The sequence below is a fragment of the Panthera onca genome, chromosome B4 (genome assembly GCF_046562875.1).
Source record: "Panthera onca isolate mPanOnc1 chromosome B4, mPanOnc1 haplotype 2, whole genome shotgun sequence".
In the NCBI taxonomy this organism is placed as follows: Eukaryota; Metazoa; Chordata; class Mammalia; order Carnivora; family Felidae; genus Panthera; species Panthera onca.
The window spans coordinates 118,950,401-118,972,496 of record NC_138345.1 but is presented as its reverse complement, the minus strand read 5'-3'; the positions used below and the strand labels follow the sequence as shown (position 1 = coordinate 118,972,496).

The following is a 22,096-nucleotide window of genomic DNA, read 5'->3' as shown; positions in this document are numbered from 1 at the left end:
TGGCCGCGCGCGCCTAAGGATGCGTCCTCCGCCCCACCCCATGGCGGGGGCGTGGCTAAGCCACGGGGGCGCGCCGCCGCCCTCCCTTGACAGGGGAGGGCGGCGGCGCGCTCCACGTGGCGCGCGCTGCCCCTTCCCGCCTCCTCGCTTCGGGGCGCGCCGCGCGCGCCCGGAATCCACGATTTCTTCAGGTTTGTGGCATTAATGCTGAGGAAAGGGGAAATAAGGTCGCCAGGTGCCTTAGCTGGCGGGAGGCTGGAGGAGTCTGTGAAGCTGGAGAACGGCCGGGAAAGGAGGGGACAGGTTTCTGGGCGGCGCTAAGTCCAGGAGGGGGCGCGGTCACCGCTGAGGCGTCCCGCTCACCCAGGGTGAAGCTCCCTTCTCTGGGTTTGTCGTCCTCCGGACCTCCAGACATGTTCGAGGTGAAGAGCCGGAAGAAGTCGGGACCCAAGGGAGCCCCCTCGGAGCCGGGGAAGCGGAGCGACGGTGGGAAGAACCCCGAGGCCCGGGGCGGTGGAGGCGGGGGCTGGGCGGACCCCCGGACCGGCGTGAGCCTGCTGTCGCTGGGGACGTGCCTGGGCCTGGCCTGGTAAGTGGACGTGGGCCCTGGGTCCGGCCTCCGACGGTCGCCCCGCTCTTCCCTGGGCGCCGCGCGGTTCAGCATCCCGCTGACCTCCAAACCCCAGACGTGCGGCTTCGGTTCCTCTGCCTCAAAAAAAGGACAGCCCAACTTTTTTTTTTTTTTCCTTTTCGCTCGTTTCTTCCAACTCATTTTTACTTTGTATTAGTAATGTGCCCTGATCACTCAACTGGAGTTGAAACTAAGGCCTGGGAACCAGTCGGCCATTTCTTAAGAGATGCAGATTTGGCCAAACTTTATTAAGCGCCTGCTACGCGTCGAAAGCTTTTCCGTTCGTGTAACCCACCATTTCCTGTCCGCTGTACATTTATTTGTCTTGGACGCCGTTGTCCCACCTTCACCCCATAACTGCCTAATGGCAGGGTTTGCAACCGTTAAAGAAGTTATTATGATCTCAGGGCAACAAGCGGTTAATGATAACCTCAGAGTTTGGAGGATTTCTCATGTGTTGATCATCGTTCATGCGTTATGAATTTAAGGTGTATTCCTAAATTCCAGATTGAATTTGACTACTGTGAAATGACAAAAGTGTAGTTCTGGTGTTCACCGAAAACTGAACATCTATAGTTTTTAAACCAAGCAAATAGCCATACATTGTTATAAGAAAAATGAATATTAGAAATAACCTTAAAACCAACTTATTAATTGTATTTTCCCCATTTTCTTGAGGAATAACCTGTTTCATCTTAATAACAGGACTGATGCTTTAAATTAAAATTTCCTCCACTTTTAATTGATTTTTAAAGTATTTAGAAGATAGTTATTCATCTTCAAGAGTAAAAGAATTCTAGAAGGGACCCTGGATGTCCTTTAGACCATTTTTGATGGTACTAAATTTTGAATTATACTCTACTGGTGACTGAGTTGAAGTTAAAAGATTTGTTACAATAAACTGAATGTTATTGAATGTGCTTTTTTAAAAAAAAGACATTATTCATCTTAGCAATATGATATTTTGTTTATGTAATATTTTGATTTTAAAGACTAAATTTATTCTTGTAAATAAACTGCTCTTATGTCTTAAAATACATGACTGTCCCGCACCTGGGTGGCTCAGTCAGTTGGGCTTCTGACCTCCACTCAGGTCGTGATCCCCCAGACGGTGGGTTCGAGCCCCAGCGTTGGACTCTGCTGGCAGCTCAGAGCCTACTTTGGATTCTGTGTCTCCCTTTCTCTGTGCTCCTCCTCTCTCTCTCTCTCTCTCTCTCTCTCTCTCTCTCTCAAAAATAAAAACATTAAAAAAATTTTTTAATATAAATAAAATGCATGAATTTCTTTAGATAAATAAGAATCCTTTTTTACTGAGAAAGCTATTCAGTAATAGGCTAAAAGATACAGACCTTTCTTGACTTAGGATGGGATTACTTCCCAGTGAGCTCATGATAAATTGAAAATATCATAAGACCAAAATGCATTTAATGCACCTCACCTACCAAGTATTATAGTTTAGCCTAGCCTGCCTTAAATGTGTTCAGAATGCTTAACATCAGCAGACACTTGAGCAAAATCATCTAACAAGCCTTTTTTATAAGGAAGAATTGAATATCTTATATAACTTAATACTGAAAGTGAAAAAACACAATGGTTGTACTTGAATCAGTTGTATACTCGCTTAGTCACATGGCAGACAGGGAGCTAAAGGCTGCCACTGCCTAGCATCAGGAGAGAGGATCCTACCAAGTAGAGGATCAGGATCACATTGCTAGCCCAGGAAAAGGTCAAAATTCAAGGTACAGTTTGTACTGAATGACCAAAAAGTCAAAAAAATTTAAGTCAAACCATTTTAAGTTGGGGATCATCTGTACATGTTGCTTCCTTCTCTCTGAAACCTAATACAATTGGTTTTAGTTACTGAATTTATTCTCATTAATTATCCAAAGACCCATATTCATATAAGACAAATTACATCATAAAATGTTCAACTTTTCAGTAATTTGGTTACTATTCTGGGAAAACACACTAACAAATCTATAAAGGAAAACTTGAAAGGTAGACACTTTAGTGCAGGAACTTACTGTCAGTGCTCACAATAAAAACACAAGTTACATTCAAAATTTTCACTAACCTCATTTTTCATCTTTTATCCGTTGTTTCTTGTTAGTGAAGTTTTATCTGAAAGGGTTATGCTTTAAATGCCTTGATTTTCAAAAATGGAATATGGTTACTATTTTCCTGAACATTCAGAATTGTGCCTGAAAATGAAGCTGTAGTATGAAACAGAAGGCTAAGTGGATACTGACCTTAGTGGCCCTGGAACTCCCTTTCTTGCATAAGGTCCATTATAACAACTTCCTTTGCTTATTTGCCTCTTTTTCATTACTAAGTTGAAACAAAGCCAGAGAAACCCTGTTAAGTCCTCAGTCAGCTATCTGCCACCATCTAAGATTACTAAAGGAGCTACGTAGAATCAACACCCTAAGGAAATGAACACTTTTTTGTGCTACAGGGCCCTGAATCTGAGGTGTCTGTAGACAACAATAGATAGATGAAGGAGTTGATGATGAAGTGTTATAAGGCCAACACTAAAGTAGCCAGTTAACCTGGGTCCCTTTCTTCTGTATCTTTTCCTATATGATAATGAGAAGAGGCCAAAAAACAATAAGGGTGTTCTTCTCTTCCTGTAAGGGGTCTAATCCATCCATTCCATCTTTCATTTACTATAAACCCAACCCTGGTTTCAACAGTGAACAGATGTGGAACTTCCATCAACTGTAAGCAGTGGAGAAAGCTGATCCTTTATACTACTATAGGCTTGTCATAGGGATGAAAAGCAGCTGCACAAAGCAGTCTGAAAGAAAGGGCCAGCATATAAGAGAATAGCTGATGTGTAGTGTCCTAACTGCATAAATTTGTAGAGATTAAATTCTCTACAACAATCTTATGAAGTCACTTTACAGATGAGACTATAACAAAGATAAATAACTTGCCCAAGATGATTATACAGCTAGTAAATAGCAGAGCCAAAGTTGCTCAGCTCCATACCTTTTTTTTTTTTTTTCTGAGAGAGAGAGAGCATGTGTGATCAGGGGAGGGGCAAATGAGAGGAAGAATCCCAAGCAGCTCTGCCAAACCTAACATGGGGCTCGAACTCATGAACTGTGAGATCGTGACCTGACCCAAAATCAAAAGCCAGACACTCAACCAACTGAGCTACTGAACCAGCTAGGTGCCCCTCAGCTCCATGCTTTTAACCAGTATGATATGCTTCCTCCCTTTGATACTAATCCTTAAGAGGCCAAGATCCTAGAAATAAAAATCCCTAGTCCAGAACTATTTATAGTCCTTTTCTAACTAGAAGCTATAGCCCTTAGTAGACCCTGTCTGTCTCATCTAAACTGAGGAAGATTGGGAATAAGGGGGCCTTGAACTTCTGTTAGAATACGCCTCTGACAAAGCCCTTTGGACACTACTCTGGATGCCAATTTCAAAAATTTAGTTTTTCAGGATTGAAGCTACTTTCTGTCAACATTGACTTCTAGAAAATCATCCTTCTCCTTAATGTTAAAATGAGTTAATATTTATAAATCATTTTAAATTTTTTAATGTTTTTGTTTTTTGTTTTTTTTTTTGAGAGACAGAGTACAAGTTAGGGAGGAGCAGATAGAGAGGGAGACAGAATCTGAAGCAGGTTTCAGGCTCTGAGCTGTCAACACAGAGCCCGATGCAGGGCTCAAACTCATGAACTGTGGTATCATGGCCTAAGCCAGTCAGGTGCTGAACCAACTGGGCCATCCAGGCACCAATATGAATCATTTTAGAATAGTGCCTGGCACATCTAAGTGAAAAATAAAATAAATGTATTTTAACTCAGCACCATTCAAACCACTTTTCATTTTTTTCATTACTAGCACAAAATCAGCTTAAAAAAATTTTTTTATGTTTTTATTAATTTTTGAAGGAGAGAGAGAAACAGCATGAGTGGGGGAGGAACAGAGAGAGAGGGAGACACAGAATTCGAGGCAGGCTCCAGGCTCTAAGCTGTCAGCACAGAGCCCGATGTAGGGCTCAAACTCACAAACTGTGAGATCATGACCTGAGCTGAAGTCAGACGCTTAACCGACTGAGCCACCCAGGCGCCCCATCTTTATGCTTGTTTTTACTTACATGCATTATTATTCATATGTAGCAATGTCTTTTTTTTTTAATCTGTTGAAAAGCTAGCCATGAAAAAAAAAACTACAAATTATCATCAGAGATATTTGCACTAATATGACATAGTTTTCTCCAAGGTTTTGCTTAATATTTTAATGTTAAAGAGAAGTCCAGAAATAGCCAGCATTAAAAGTTTTAATAAAATGAAAAGTGCTATAATGTGTTATAGTAGTGGATCAACCTTCACAAAAGTCTCTTCTAATGATTTTATTCTGAATAAACACATGGATCTACAGGATAAATCCTTGTAGTAACACTGGAGTAAAGGATGATAAAACTAATCTCTGAAATTAGACTTATTTCATTAGTGTATTCTCCATCCTTGGTCTCTGTCTAATCTCAGTAAGCCTATACTCTGAAAAGAATCTCTTAAAATCCAAGAATGAAACAGCCAATATAAAAAAGAAGTCTATACATTCATCTTTGAAAATTAGGATAATGGCATTTTCTAATAACCAGAAATTTATTTAAGTCATACTAGGGGGTGGGGGGCGCCTGGGTGGCTCAGTCAGTTAAGCGTCCGACTTCGGCTCAGGTCATGATCTTACAGTCTGTGGGTTCGAGCCCCGCATTGGGCTCTGTGCTGACAGCTCAGAGCCTGGAGCCTGCTTCCAATTCTGTGTCTCCCTCTCTCTCTGCCCCTCCCCTGCTCATGTTCTGTCTCTCTCTGTCACAAAAATAAATAAAAACATTATTAAAAAAAGTTAAAAAAAAATAATGTCATACTAGGGGGGTGCCTGGGTGGCTTAGTTGGTTAAGCGTCCAACTTCAGCTCAGGTCATCTCGTAGTTTGTGAGTTGGAGCCTCACAAACAGAAAGCAGGCTTTCTGCTCTCCCAGTCCATTTTGGATCCTCTGTCCCCTTCTCTCTGCCCCTCCCCCCCATAAACATTTAAATAAATAAATATCATATTAGGGACACTTGGATGGCTCAGTCGGTTGAGCAACCTGCTCTTGATTTCAGCTTAGGTCAGGATCTTACAGTTTCACGGGTTCCAGCCCCGTGTTAGGCTCTGCACTGACAGCATGGAGCCTGCTTGGGAGTCTGCCTCTCCTCTGCCCCTCCCCTGCTCGTGCTCTCTCTGGCTCTGTCAAAATAAATAAAAACTTTAAAAAAATAAAAATAAAAATCATATTAGCACATAGGAGAAAAGTCAATCTATGCTAATTATGTAACCTGGGCTTACTCAATTCACTGTTATCTCATAGGACAGAGATTAGCCATCATCAAAAGAAACTTATTTCATTCAGTATTGTAAAAATTTGTTCAAAAAGCAAAAAGTTCATTTTAGTTTTGGACAGTTTTATAGCAAGTTAGCCTAATAATGACATTTATGAGTCTGAAACATCACCTTAGCAATGGTACGCAAACCTCAGAAGTCTTTCATCTTTCTTTTGAGTTTTGGGATCTTTAAATGTTTGTCTTTCAATGGAAGTCAATTTCATAAAACACTATCAATTAGTAGTTCTCAGCTTGACTGAATACTCAGATAATCTGGGGAGCTTTGAAGATTTCTGATATCCAAGTCACATCCTACACCACATAAGTCAGAATTTCTGTGGGTGGGATCCAGGCATGAGACTTTTTAAAAGCAGACAAGTGACTCCAATATGTAGCAAAGCTTTTGAACCACTGGTCTATGTACTATAATTTAAGTACTTTCTTCATATGGTTCTGCTCCACTGCTTTTTGATGACTCAATAAATAACACAAAGAATTTTAACCGCTGCTTTTTCTGAGCCCAAAGAATTGAGTCAAAGTAGATGAACCAAAATGGTATTAGATCCAAAGCATTTCTTTTGTGTTTGCTTATTTCAAGTCCTATACAAACTCTATTTATTGTTTTTAAGATTTGGATAACTTTTTTATGCTTCTACCCTTTGCTACTTTATCAGATGAAGAATACAATCCAATTTTAAAATGGCATCTATCTAAAGTACACTTATGTAGAAAATAAAGTACACCTATATGACTCGTAGTGTTGAGTATAATTAATTGTAGAGCTTATACTCCCGGCATTGCATTATATCACCACTTTGACAATGACTCCTGTTTTCATAGTTTTAACTATTGTTATTTTGCGACTTCTAATCATCATCTCTCTGTCCTATTCCAATTTTATTTTCTTTTCTACATTTTAGTTTAAAAATACCTTTTTTGGGGGGTTGTCTGGGTGGCTCAGTCGGTTAAGCGTCCAACTTCAGCTCAGGTCATGATCTCACAGTTCATGAACTCAAGCCCCACGTCGGGCTCTGTGCTGATAGCTGAGAGCCTGGAGCCTGCTTCAGATTCTGTGTCTGCCTCTCTCTCTGCACCCCCCGCCTCCCCGCCCTGTTCATTCTCTTTCTCTCTCAAAAATAAACATTAAAAAAAAAAATTTAATACTTTTTTTATATAGGTAACTCTTCTACATTTCAGTATGAAAACACTTATTTTCTAGATATTACCCATATATAGCCTTGAGAAAAATAGTAGGGATCCCATATCTTGTTCTAGATAATTCATCGTTTCTTCCTCCAAAATATTTCTTGTGCATACAACTATCACACCATCTCACTCCTGAACTTAGACTTGAACAGGAATAGTTTTCACTTTCTATTAATTTGTTGAAATAAACTACTAAAGGCTGTCACCACTCATACCAGAATTTATGTTGTCCTTACCAGAAGTATAAAATGTTCCTTCAGAATTCAAACTTGGGGGCCTGGGTGGCTCAGTCAGTTAAGCATACGACTCTTGATATCAGCTCAGGTCATGATCTCAGGGTTCATGGGATCAAGCCCCAAGTCAGGCTCTGACTTGTATGTGCTGACTTGTGCTGACAGTATGGAGCCTACTTGGGATTCTCTCTAACCCTCTCTCTCTCTGCCCCTCCCTCACTTGTGCACACACTCACAATAAATAAATAAACTTTTTTAAAAAATTCTAACTTAAATGGATATAAATTAGGAGGTAGTGAATTTTTTTTTTCTTTTCCAGGTTTGTATTTCAGCAGTCGGAAAAGTTTGCAAAGGTGGAAAGCCAATACCAGTTACTGAAAATAGAAACCAACAAGTTCCAAGGACTTCAAAGTAAAATCAGTTTAATTTCAGAAAAGGTAATTATTAATTGGCTTATTTGGGAAGATTTTCCCATTTTTCTTCCCTACTACCACACTTCTACCCCAGTTCATAATTTCCTTTTTCCTGCCTGTTAGACCATTACTGTCTTAACTCTCACTGGTTTTCCTACATCTTTACATTCTCCCCTTCAATCCAATTTAGACTCAGATTATTTTGAAAGGAAAGGATTCTTTTTAATATAATATATGTTACTGTTTAAAAAGACCAATATTCTCATATTGATATGACTCCAAATTTCTATTTAAGTGTCTAGGGTACTGAAAATATAATTGTTCTTTAGGTAGGTACAAAATTAGAATAGGAATGGACTTTTTGGGCAAAGATCCATCAGTTGCTTTTTTTTTTCTTCACTTTCCAGCTCGTAAATTTATATACATCTGCATATAATAATGACTAATATAAAAATAAATATTGATTCTGTAGCCAAATGAAAATTAAAATCCATGTGTATGTTGTGTTTCTTAAACCTGCAAATGTAGATGCATTATTGCTGGAATTCTTAGATATGTGAGACAGATAAAAAAATTTTAACTGCCATGCTTCTCAGGAGAAGTCAGCTGCAACCAATAAAGCATCATGGAGGTCTTGTCTGGCTAACAGAAATCAAGCTATCACTGGGAAACATGCCTTCTTTGTTCATTTATTCATTCACTAAACCTTTACTCATGTCATAAGGTAGACAAGGACTTGTGCTTGGCACCAAGGTGAACAAGGATTTACAAAATAGACAAATGAAATGGAGGGTCTGAGTTCCTGCAGCCTCATGCACAGAATTAGTATATAATCCCCCAGAAGAGAAAAGCCATGGATGAAAATTATACACCTCTCACATATGTCAGGGGATTCCGTAGAGGGTAAGCTTAGGGGCCTTGGAAAGAAGCTGCATATAGGGCTGCAAGAATGGGTATTTTGACATAGGGCTCAAGTTGGAATCTGGTTGTACTTGTTGGGGCTATAAAATTATAAAATATGTAATGGGGCTTGAAACCACGAACTGTGATATCATGACTTGAGCCAAAACCAATTAGATGCTCAACCAACTGAGCCACCCAAGCGCCCCTGAAAATTTTATTTTTAAGTAATGTCTACACCCAATGTGGGGCTCGAACTTACAACCCCGGGATCGAGAGTTGCATGCTCTATATATGTGTATATATATATGTGTATACACACACACACACACACACACACACACACACATATTTATAGAATTAGAAAAATTATGGAAAAAAAAATCCCAGGAGATAGGAACTCCGTGTACTTAAAAGCTATTGAAAATAAATTTTGAAGAAAGACTTCCTTTTTAAGTGAAAAATTTGGTGGCAATTAAAATGCTTTTTGAGGCAGATTTTTAAAATATCATCATGGGATCCAAGAAATATTCAGTCTTCGCAAAACTCTTTCTCTCCCAGTCTTCCCTAGGAGTAGTTCAACAATAGCTGCCTTTTCGCAAAGCTGGTCCTAAAGGCCAGCATAATCAGTAGGAGAGGAAAACAACTAGATGTGGGCTCTCATCACAACTGTGTGACCTTAGAAAAATAACTTTAACTTCTCTTGGCCTCTATTTCATCATTTATTAAATGAGAATAACAGGATTTTTATGAGGATCAGATGTGATATAATGTATACGCAAACTTTTTGAAAACTTTAAATAGTAATAAATTTAAGGTATTAAGCCCTTTTTCAAAAAATATGAAAAAACTATTAGGATACATTGACAGCCCCTAAATGCAAATTATTGTAGCATGCTAAACACCATGTATTTTTAGATTAAATCTTGAGACCTTTACTATGGTGAAAAGTTGATTTTGTACTTGGTTGGGGTCTACTGGGATATAGTGCGTCCAGATTACAATGATGGTCTGATAAACAGCCTAAATAGGAAATTACCTTCGGTGAAGATAAGCTTACGTCTTCAAAATGCTGATATTAAGACAACTAACAGTATTACTGATGTACAAATATTTCTCAGAATTAATTTCTAGGGGCGCCTGGGTGGCTCAGTCGGTTAAGTGTCCGACTTTGGCTCAAGTCATGATCTCACGGTTTGTGAGTTCAAGCCGCGCATCGGGCTCTGTGCTGACAGCTCAGAGCCTGGAGCCTGCTTCGGATTCTGTGTCTCCCTCTCTCTCCGCCCCTCCCCCACTCACGCTCTATCTCTGTCTCTCAAAAAATGAATAAATGTTAAAAAAAATTTAAAAAAAATTTTCTAAAGGATCTTGTATTATAGCTACATGTGTACATTAAAAATAATTTTTTAAAGATCTTATTTTTTTTTTAAGTTTATTTATTTTGAGATAGAGCATGTGAGCAGCGGAGGGGCAGGGAGAGAGGATCCCAAGCAGGTTGTACACTGCCAGCACAAGAGTCCAACATGGGCCTCGAACCCACGAACCGTGATATCATGACTTGAGCCGAAACCAATTAGATGCTCAACCAACTGAGCCACCCAGGCACCCCTGAAGATTTTATTTTATTTTTATTTATTTATTTATTTTTTAATGTTTATTTATTTTTGAGATCGAGAGAGACAGAGCATGAACGGGGGAGGGTCAGAGAGAGAGGGAGACACAGAATCCGAAGCAGGCTCTAGGCTCCGAGCTGTCAGCACAGAGCTTGACGCGGGGCTCGAACTCACAGACCGTGATACCATAACCTGAGCTGAAGTCGGACGCTTAACCGACTGAGCCACCCAGGCGCCCCTGAAAATTTTATTTTTAAGTAATGTCTACACTCAATGTGGGACTCGAACTTACAACCCCGGGATCAAGAGTTGCATGCTCTATTGACTGAACCAGCCAGGCACCCATAAAAATAATTTTTAAACAAGGCTTCAGAGTGGTTTTATTATATTTGGTCACACATTGTTCCTAGCTTTCACCTGGGATTGCTTCAGATCTTGACTGGGTAGGCCTAGAAGGTTTATGGCCATTCTTCCTAAATATCAACAAACATGTTTTTTATACCATAAGATACAGGGGCTACAAAAAAGCATTAGACATGCTTTCTTCCCCAAGGAATTTAGAAGCTTTCATATCTTCACCTAATAACATCAGTCTGTTGAAGAGTCAGATTTTGGAGTCACTTCTAAGCCTTTCCTCATTTCAGACTGCTGATCTCCCCTCAAAGCATCCATTCTCCCCATGCTAATTCTGTCATGACACGAATCATAATCTATTGTCAGTTTTTGTTGTCATTAATTTGCCTCCTTTACTGCTCTTTAGAGCCAACACTGTGTTTTTTATCTCTATACCCCTGATGCCTAATAATGGAACAGAGGATAATCAAGAAATCTTTTATTTTTTAAGTTTATTTATTTATTTTGAGAGAAAGACAGCATGAGCAGGGGAGGAGTAGAGAGAGAGAGAGAGAGAGAGAGAAAATCCCAAGCAGGCTCCGCACTGTCAGCGCAGAGCCCAATGCAGGGCTGAAACTCACAAAACTGTGAGATCATGAGAGCCAAAACTGAGAGTCGGACGCCTAACCGACTGAGGCACCCCGATGATCAATAAATCTTAATAGATCTCCAGAATGTGATGTAAAAGATCCAAAGTGCTGTCTCCTCTGTCCTGTTATAAAGTCAGGAACCATATTATGTCTATATTTTCATACCTAGTGTGTAGCACGAGGTCTGGCACAGAGCGAACACTCAAAAATTCTTTAATTATGTGTGCTAAGTACCAAACAGGTGTCAAATTACACAACACAATAGGTGCTCCAGAAGTTTGGGCTGTCAGGGCTAGGGCTGTGGAGGAATGCTGCACTGAGGGGTGAGATCTGGTCTGAACCTTAAAGGAAAGACAACTTAGCTAAGCAACAAGGAGGGAAGAATAGCATATAGAGATAAATTTAGGACTTTATCATATTAGAAGTATTAGGAAACATTGTGGGTTTTTTAATGTTGTACCATCATGTTCATGGCAGTTTTTAAAAGCTTAATTTGGCTCTAGTGTGTAGGATGATTTAAAAAAGTAACTAGAAGCAGACATTAGATAATACTTCTGGAATATTTTCCTTGATCATTGAAGTCTGGTTTTGGTGCCCCATGTAAGTGCTTCCATAATTCTTCCCCTGTAATAACACACGTAGACTTGGCTTTCTCCTCAATTAAACGAAGCTGCCTAAGGGCAGAACCATGTCTTTTATAGTATTATGTCTTCAACACTATGCTGAAATATTTAATAAGTTAATGATCATTCTAGACCTTCCTATAGTCTCTAAGGCTGTTATCTATACGTAAGTTTAGACTAAAAGAGGTCCACAGCTTGACCTGTCTCTATTCTAGGCACATATGAGGAGATGCCAGAAACTTTACCGAAATATACTTATTAGCACAGATTACTATTTGATGTGAGTTGCCTCACTGAACATGATTTTTATTCATTTTTGCCTTTGTTATAGCTATAAGATCTGATTCTGGTACCTTCTCTGTAAGAGGTCAGTCAAGAAATTTTCAGGCACAAACTCTTCCAGAATCATAGAACTTAAGAAATAAATCTATGATTAACTAGAATTCTATGATTAACTAGAATTCTGTGATTAACTAGAATTAACTAGGTTACAGTTTCTAAAAAAAGCCAAATAACTATAAAAATGACAACTAGGTTGCTCTCCATTGGAGTAAGAAAAGAAGGAAATGTGATATACTTCAGGCTTCTTTGACATTATTTCTTTCTTGAATATCCTTCCATGAAAATGTGCAAATATTTAGATTTATAAATTCAGGTGCATGTTTTTCTACCATAGTGCTAATCTATCGCATTTATTTAAAATGTTTTTCTGTCATTATGCTTCTGATATAATTGGATATCTCAGACATATTCAAAATTTGAACTGGGGGTGTGATTGTTAAAGTGTGTTTCCCTAATATAAAAGTTATTAAGTAGCTTTGGGAATTGTTTTGTGTTATAAATACAGCTTGAGTCTACTGAAAGTATCCTGCAGGAAGCTGCATCATCCATGTCCTTGGTGACCCAGTTTGAGCAGGAAGTATCCAGCCTGCAAAGTACCATGCATGACATTCAAAATAGTGAAGAGCTGCTCACCCAAAAGATGCAAAGCCTTAATGAGAAATTCCAGAATGTTTCAGATTTCTGGAAAAGAAGCCTAGATGAAATGAATGTTAATACAGACACTTTCAAATCAGAATCAAAACACATACATTCTCAAGTTACTGTCCAAATTAACTCAGCTGAACAAGAAATAAAATTGCTCACTGAAAGGCTAAAAGATTTGGAAGATAGCACACTAAGAAATATTAGAACAGTAAAAAGACAAGAAGAAGAGGATCTTCTGCGAGTAGAAGAGCAGCTTGGCTCTGATACAAAAGCAGTTGAAAAGTTAGAAGAGGAACAGCATGCTCTCTTTGCCAGAGATGAAGACCTGACTCATAAGCTTTCCAGCTATGAACCCAAAGTTGAAGAATGCAAGACACATTTGCCAGCAATTGAAAGTGCTATTCGCTCTGTTCTCAGGGTCTCTCAGGATCTGATAGGGACAGAAAAAAAAATAGAAGACTTGACTACTCAGATGTTTAATATGGAAGATGATATGCTGAAAGCAGTATCTGAAATAATGGAGATGCAGAAAACCCTTGAAGGAATTCAGTATGATAATAGCATATTAAAGATGCAAAATGAACTGGATGTTCTAAAAGGAAAAGTTCATGATTTTATGGTATATTCAAATACAAGAGAAAAGGGAACTTTAGAAGAATATAATCCAGAAAATAAAGGAATTGATAATGATTTTTAAATGCACTACATTTATTTTGATGACCATATTGTTATACGTAAACTTATTGTTTCCATGCTTTTATGTTATTTTGATATGCCTCACTTTATCCTACATTAGCAGCAAGTAAGTGAGATATTCACACACTTGGATTATCCAGATAATCAAAGCTTACCCTTTTAAGCAATAAAATTTATTTCATTTTGGCCATTTTAAATAGAAATATTTCCAAAATAACTTCTCTGCTTTTTTAAAACAATATACTTAATATTTTTAAATGTTTTTCTAATAATTAATGGGCATTACTATGAATTTCACCTATTACATTGGACCCAAATATATTAACATGGCTAGAAGCTATTGAGGAGTATTTCCCTTCTCACTAAATGACCCTAGTTTGCTATATTTTCAAACCTTATGTCTATTTCTTATACCCTTATTACCACCTAAAGATGCGACTCATTGGCCCGAGGTTGGGTGGGAATGTGCCTGCCCTAATCAGTTCTGCATTTGCTTTGTAATTTACTGCAAGCCAAGATCCAGACCACCAAGTGCATAGGGAATTTGTCTAAAATGAAAAATAAGATGCCCAAGGAGGAACTTAAGGTGCTTTGCTATGAATTAATATGTACTTTTTGAAAACTATGGAGCCTGGGAAACATTTTTACTTTTTATTAAGGTTCTAAAATATGTTACAGATACTTGTAAGAATTTTTAAATAAGAGTAAATATGGGGGTGCCTGGCTGGTTCAGTCCATAGAGTATACAACTCTTGATCTCAAGGTCATGAGTTTAAGCCCCATGTTGGGCATAGGGATTACTTTAAATTTTTTTTAATTAAAAAAAAAAAAAAGTAAAGATGTTTCTATTGAAGTTTTTACCCTATGAATTAAGTGTGTATCCTCTGAAGTATGGACTATTGGAATATCTTTGTATACCTGGGCTTTCTTTGTTTTTTCAAAGGTTCTATCTGTGTTACAGACTCTCGAGTTTGCTAGATACATGGTCTCTAGATAAATTATTTTATCTACAATAAAAATATACCAATACACCTGTGGCCTATTTTAAAGAGGAAAAAGCAACATAATGAGAAATTATGGTAACTATAAGGTAACTAAGCATATGTCGTTGTTTTAAAGAGCTCCCAAACTACCCAAGCCAATTTGTTTTACATAGTGATTTTATTTTATTCTAACTCATATAATGGAGTCATAAGGAATAAGATGTAGACATACTGAGATGTGATTAAGGGGAGATCTAGTCAGATTTTTCAAATAATGATAATCGGAAAATGTTCAGGGTTGGGGGAACACATAAGACTCTTATTGGTGACTGATGTATCAAAGTGTCCAAGCTTGGCATTGAAAACTGAGTCAATTGCATATGGAAGGAAGTACTATTCTTACTTGTGTCTTCTTGCCAATAACCAACTATAGTCCCAGTTTTATTATGTAATATCAGTGGAATTGAGGGGCACCTGGCTGGGCACCTGGCTTGAGGGGCACCTGGCTGGCTCACTTGAAAGAGCATGTGACTGTTGATCTCAGGATTGCGAGTTTGAGCCCCATGTTTGGTGTAGAGATTTTTTAAATAAATTAAAATGTTAAATAAACTTTAAAAAATAAGTTTAAATGCATGATCATAGTTATAAAAAATAAACACAAAGAACTTGAAAGCAGTCAATTGCGAAAAGTAGTTGTGGTCAGGTAGTTTTATTATGTAAATTTGCACATTTTTTTAAAAATGCCAAACAAGTTCTGTTTTGGGTTTAGGAGGTCCTATGGTAGACAGCCATGGGTCATAAAGATAAGCCTGAAAGAATGCTACTATTAAAAGCATAGCATTAATTTCTGGAATCTTAACATTAAATCCCTTGACTTCTGAATGTCTTAAGTTCTTATCTGTGTGCACTGACAAAATTGTTTTTGTTTACTTTTATTTTAATGCTAATAAAATAGATTCTGAACTTCACTAGAACTTTGTTATTTCAGCTTCCAACCCAACATCTCAGATGTGATCTTCACTTTTATTTATTTATTTGGCCTATTACCATATTTGATACATCAGTATTAACTTGTATATACCATAGTACTGGTTACAGAAAATGAATGGAAACAAGATGGCCATTCTGTTCTATAGTGACAGTTACAAGGGAATCAAAAACTGCCTTTCTCTAAGTATTTCACGAGAAAACTATTGCGTACATGTATATGCATATTATGTACATGTGCATATGTATATTTTCCTTTATTCAGTTTTTCCTATAAAAACCTGTCAGATTTAGATGTACCTGATTTGTCTTCTGTTTCTTACATTCATTTATATAACACAGATCCTTGAAATTTCAAGAACTTCCTGTGTATCAAATATTAAATTATACTGTTAGTCTTTCCTTTAAGGAAGATTACCATATTCTAAAACACATTTTTGTATCTTTGTAATTGATAACAAATTTTATATCAGTTAATTTCTGATAGTACTGGGTCCATTTTTTTAATTTAGTACAAGTAAATCACTTTTACAAAACAAACACCTAATTTTTTTAACTTCTGGATGCAAAGTTTAAAAATCTATTTATGGAGTGCCTGGATGATTCAGTAGGTTAAGCGTCCAACTCTTCAGCTCAAGTTGTAATCTCATGGTTCATGAGTTCGAGTCCCCTGTCGGGCTCTGTGCTGGCAGTGCAGAACCTGCTTGGGATTCCCGCTCTCCCTCTCTCTCTCTGCCCTTCCCTCACTTGTGTGTGCTATTTCTGTCTCTCAAAATAAATAAACTTAAAAGAATCTATTTATGTCGGTTAAGCATCCAACTTTGGCTCAGGTCATGATCTCACAGTCCATGAGTTTGAGCCCTGCGTCGGGCTCTGTGCTGATAGCTCAGAGCCTGGAGCCTACTGCAGATGCTGTGTCTCCCTCTCTCTACCCCTCCCCCATTCATGCTCTGTCTCTGTCTCAAAAATAAATAAACGTCAAAGAAAAAATTTAAAAAAATATGTTTCCTTAAATTTTGCCTAATGATTGTAAGCTGTTGACTAAGTGTACTTTTATATTTTATAATGAAAAATAAAAATGTTGATTTATTATCCATATGGTTTAATGGAAAACTAGTAAGATACAAAGTCAATGGCATTATTTTTCATCTTAACCTGATTACCTTTCTATGAATCTATAATCTCGATCCAAGATTAATATGTCATTAAAAATAATGATACTGCAAATTCACCAAACACATGGAAAAAACTCATTTCTCTATATACTTCATATTTGCACAGGTGGCAAAAGCTCTGCAAATTTGCCCATCATCTGTTTTGTTTTGTTTTGTTTTAGTTCAGCTATAAAGTATTAATTTAATATGATTCAAAATGCTCCATCGCAGCTTTCACAGCAAGGGAGGAGAGAACTAGCATTTTGAGTTATTATGTGTCAAACACTGCTAGGAAGTCTGTGTTCATCATTGTCAACAGTAACAGCTCTGTGTATTGAGTACCTACCATGACCCATATTATCACTACTTCCCACTACAACTTTGCTAGCCTTGACACCCATTATTCAAATGAGGAAATTGGGGTTTATCAAGGTTAGGAAACTTGTAGTCACACTGCTACGTCTGTCTAACTCCAGAGGCTACTGACCTCCCACTATACAATGCAACCTGCTACTGTTCAATCATGGGGAGAAAATCACAAGAAATCTATCAATAGAACCATCTTGAGAATTCAAAAAACTAATTCTGCCAAATGTGTCTCTTCCATGTCACCATTAAAGAAGACTGTAAGTCACCCAAAGGTTGTAACTATGACCTAAAATTGTTTGGGCCTTGGGCATAAGAAGGAACTGATAAATGTTTAGGCAAGAGTAGGAAAGCAAGGTGGAGAAAAAGCCTTAGGCCAGAATCTTCCAATCTAGGCTCTGCCACTAACTGTGTGTTCTTGGGCACTTTATTTGGGGGCTCAGTTTTTTAATTTGTAAAATGAGGGAATTATATCAAAAAATCTCTGGGGCGCCTGGGTGGCTCAGTCAGCTGAGCGTCAGACTTCGGCTCAGGTCATGATCTCACAGCTCATGAGTTCGAGCCCCGTGTCGGGCTCTGTGCCGACAGCTCAGAGCCTGGAGCCTGCTTCTGCTTCTGCTTCTGTGTCTCCTTCTCTCTCTGCCCCTAAACCACTTGCATTCGGTCTCTGTCTCTCTCAAAAATAAATAAACATTAAAAAAAAATTTTTTTTTTAATCTCTAAGACCCCTTCTGGCTTTACATGGTTTTAAATTTTAGAGATTAATAAAATTTCCAGGTCCTTTAGTTACAGTTCAAAGATCTTTTATCAAAGTTTTTGGAAAACTAGTTGGACCCACATCATTCCCTTGAACCATTTTGCTCCACTTGCAGATTGAGATAATACTGACCATTACAGGACAGCATCTAGCTTAGTACCTTGTATATATGATAGGAATTTGGTAAATATTTAAATTTCTGACTGAATCTTGTGAATCTTTTTGGTAGACTCTCCAACTCTTCTGTCCATTCTAGGCAAATAATTTAAACAAGCCCTAAGTAATTCTAAAAACAATTTGGTGAAACAATTTCAAGACTATTCCTACACTGTGTTCAGTTAATATGTTAGTAAAGATCAATAGAAGTTCATGATAAATTGCTTTTATAAGCTATCAAGTGAAAGAGAGCCTTACTAGCAGTTTCTTAATGATCTGATCCTTATAAAAATAAAGTTCTGGAGCGTCTGGGTGGCTCAGTGGGTTAAGCATTCGACTCCTGATTTTAACTCAAGTCATGATCTCATGGGCTCCTGAATTTAAGCCCCATGTGGAGCCCCTAGGCAGGCTCTTCCCTCACAGGGTGGAGCCTGCTTGGAATTCTCTCTCCCCTCACTCTCAAAAATAAATAAATAATTAAAAAATAAAGTAAGCTCTTTCTGAGGACTCTGTGTAATGCTGGTAAGCTACATTTACTCTACCAGAGTAAATATGTTAATAAATAATAACCTAATAATGAAATAGAAGAAATAAGCCATCTACTTTCTTCACCCTTTGGAGGCTCTGTTTCAGCAAATACACTTGCAAAACCTTTCCCTTAAAAAAAAACAAGTGTTTTTGCAATCACTACTTGATTTCCTTCCGGTTTGTGGTTACTCTTTAATGTCACACCAATAATAACATTTTCACATTCTAACTTCACTACCAAAAAATATTTTGGGCCACCTCTCCCCACCATTAAATAACATAGCATAAACCTACTGAGGAGAAAAGTCCTAAAATATGTTTTGAAATCAAACATATGGGCAAGGAGGGGGAATCACTACTATGAGTTAACTATTCTACATTTCAGCTTGTCATAGCTGCCAGGCAGTTATGTGGCTCAAAATGTTCATCAACTAGGGGTTGGATGGGATGGGGAAAAATGTTCAGCAACTAATGTATCCAAGTTAAACCAAAATGACAATTTATAGATATCAGTATTACAATGGATGGTGGGGAAGGAGGATGGCATGGAAATATACAAAAGTTGAGAACCACTTGTATTTGAAATCACAGGATTTTAGAACTTTGGAGATCGTTTTTTTGTTCTCTGGTTGTTTTGCTTTTTACATATCTATCCTCTGCTACACTGAGTTGAGGTCACAACCCAAGCTGTACTCATCTTTATGTCCCTCACACTTGGTATGCCTAAAATACTAGGAATTTAAGAATTAGTTAATTGAATTATTCATGGATAGATAACCCAGGAAATTATTCATAAAAGTAATAGGAGAGGGGAACCTGGCTTTTTCAGTCAGTAGAGCATGTGACTTGATCTCTGGGTTGTAAGTCCAACCCATGTTGGGTGTGGAAATTACTTAAAAATAAAATCTTTAAATGTAATAGGACAATAAAGATATGCATATGGAGTCTTGGGCATTGGTCCCTTCATTCTAGCACTTGAAATAGCTACAAACTTATGTTTCAAAAATTATGGAGGCGCATGGGTAGCTCAGTCAGTTAAGCATCTGACTTTAGCTCAGATCATGATCTCGTATTTGGTGAGTTCAAGCCCCGCATAGGGCTCTGTGCTGGGCGTGGAGCCTGCTTCAAATTCTGTGTCTCCCTCTCTGCCCATCCTCACCTCACTCTCTGTCTCTCAAAAATGAATAAACATTAAAAAACAAAATAAATAGCACCTAAAATTTAAGTTGAATTTTAAATATTAAGCTTTTAATCAAGTTAATTATTGTGGTGTTATATTTTCTTATAGTGTCAGAAGTCTGAAGCTATCGTGGAACAGTGGAAGTCTTTTCAAATAATTGCCCATCTAAAGCGTCTACAGGAGGAAATTTATGAAGTGAAAACCTGGTCCAACAGGATAACTGAAAAACAAAATATACTGAACAACAATTTGACAACTCTTTCTCAAGATGTAACAAAAGTAGACCAAAGTACAACTTCCATGGCAAAAGATGTTGGTCTCAAGATTACAACTGTAAAAACAGATATACGACGTATTTCAGGTTTAGTAACTGATGCAACATCATTGACAGATTCTGTGCAAGAATTAGAAAATAAAATAGAAAAAATAGAAAAAGATACAGTAAAAAACATAGGTGATCTTCTTTCAAGTAGCATCGATCGAACAGCAATGCTCCGGAAGACAGCATCTGAAAATTCACAAAAAATTAACTCTATTAAGAAGATACTTTCAGAGCTAAAGAATGATTTCAACAAGCACACAGATAGGTTTTTAAGCTTAGAAAGTGACAGAGCTAAAGTTATGAAGACCGTGACTTTTGCAAATGATCTAAAACCAAAGGTGTATAATCTAAAGAAGGACTTTTCCCGTTTGGAACCATTGGTAAATGATTTAACACTACGCATTGGAAGATTGGTTACTGACTTACTACAACGAGAGAAAGAAATTGCTTTCTTAAATGAAAAAATATCTAATTTAACAATAGTCCGAGCTGAGATTAAGGATATGAAAGATGAAATAACACACATTTCAGATATGGATTAGTTTGAAATTATTTAGATTAAACTGAAATAACTTTTTTAATAACATGACCTTAGTCATGTCATAAAAATACTTATGACTCAGAAATAATGAAATTTTGGAGCAAATATCATTTTGTATTTGATTTGTGAAACTCAATAAAGGAAACCTCATTTAAATGGAGTTGAGAGGCCAGAAGGGGGAGTTCTCATGCCATACAACTCCTTGCAGCCCTTTGCCAAACAGGAAGAAGCCTATACTTGACTACCCCAGCAGGAGGAAGGAACATTTTCTCCCTGAGGCAGCAGCCCAGCCAGTGAGAGACTGTCACAACTCCATCAATGAGAAGCCACCACATTTCAAACTCCCAGGTTACTCCAATGGACTGTTTATAACAATCCCTCCCAACAGCCCCCCTTCCTCTATAAAAAGTAGTCCTCTCCTTTGTTCTCCAGGATTGCCTACCGTTTTGCCATAGCTTGCATGTCCCAAATTGCAATTGTTATTCCTGAATAAACCCATTTTGCTGGTGAAATAACCGGCTGTTTTATTTTTAAGGTTAACGGATTCTGTTTTGTACAGTAAAAACAAAATATTTTAAAGGGTTGAGCACTTGATTTTCCAAAATTAATATGCTAATACATATACTTGCAACTTTATATAGCAAGAACCCTATGCATACCCAACACGCGTGCGCCCACACATACACACACACACACACACACACACACACACATTCAGACAAGTGGGGAGAAAGGATCTACCAATCTACCACTGGGAAATCTAGATGGGGCAGGATCTGAACCCCACTTGCCCTCATTGACCTTTGACTGTCAGGGAAGCATAGTATGTATGGTTTGGGCCCTAACTGGAGAACTGCCTATCAGGATCAGAACTGTAGCATTCATTATCCATTTAGAAGGGAAACTAGAAAGGTCATAGCCAGGGAGCTTCAGGAAAAGAATCATGTAAGCCTTCCTGGGTCTTTCATAGCTTTAAGAAACAAGTAAAGATTATCTAAGATAGAGTATGGAAGTGGCAGCTAGAGCAGTTTAAGGGAGAGGCATCACAGATTGCAGGGGGTCTGCCAAGCCTCAGATGGAGAGTGCTCCAAAGGAACACAACTCATATGGTGATGATGTGACCAGAGCAGCCTAAGCAGAGAAGAAAATTCTAACATTTAAAACAGCATTATGTAACTCTACTTATATGAAATTCTAGAAAATGCAAACTATAAAGGCAGAAAATAGATCAGTGGTTGCTTAGGGACGGTGAGAGGTACAGATCACAAAGAGGCACAAAGAAATCTTAAGGAGTAAAGGGTATTTATTATGATGATGGTTTCACGGGTATATACATGTGTCAAAATTCATCAAATTGTATTCTTTAAATATGTGTTTATTCTACATTATTCCTCAATAAAGTTGTGAAATAAAGTACAATAATCTTAAAAAAAAAAAAAAAAACCCACATACCAT

General features: G+C 37.8%; 1 protein-coding gene across 2 annotated transcripts; it reads left to right on the top strand.

Annotated features, from left to right (window-relative positions):
• Positions 1-85: 85 nt before the first annotated feature.
• Positions 86-21,168, top strand: IKBIP (IKBKB interacting protein). Of its 2 annotated transcripts, none has more exons than XM_060656686.3 (3): positions 86-589; positions 7,772-7,889; positions 19,887-21,168. In XM_060656686.3, the coding sequence occupies exons 1-3, from the start codon at positions 414-416 to the stop codon at positions 20,640-20,642; spliced, it is 1,050 nt and encodes a 349-aa protein (XP_060512669.1). In that variant the 5' UTR covers positions 86-413; the 3' UTR covers positions 20,643-21,168. The 2 variants fall into 2 exon arrangements, with proteins under 2 accessions (XP_060512669.1, XP_060512668.3); XM_060656685.3 differs by lacking the exon at positions 19,887-21,168 and adding an exon at positions 12,832-13,669.
• The last annotated feature ends 928 nt before the right edge of the window (positions 21,169-22,096 follow it).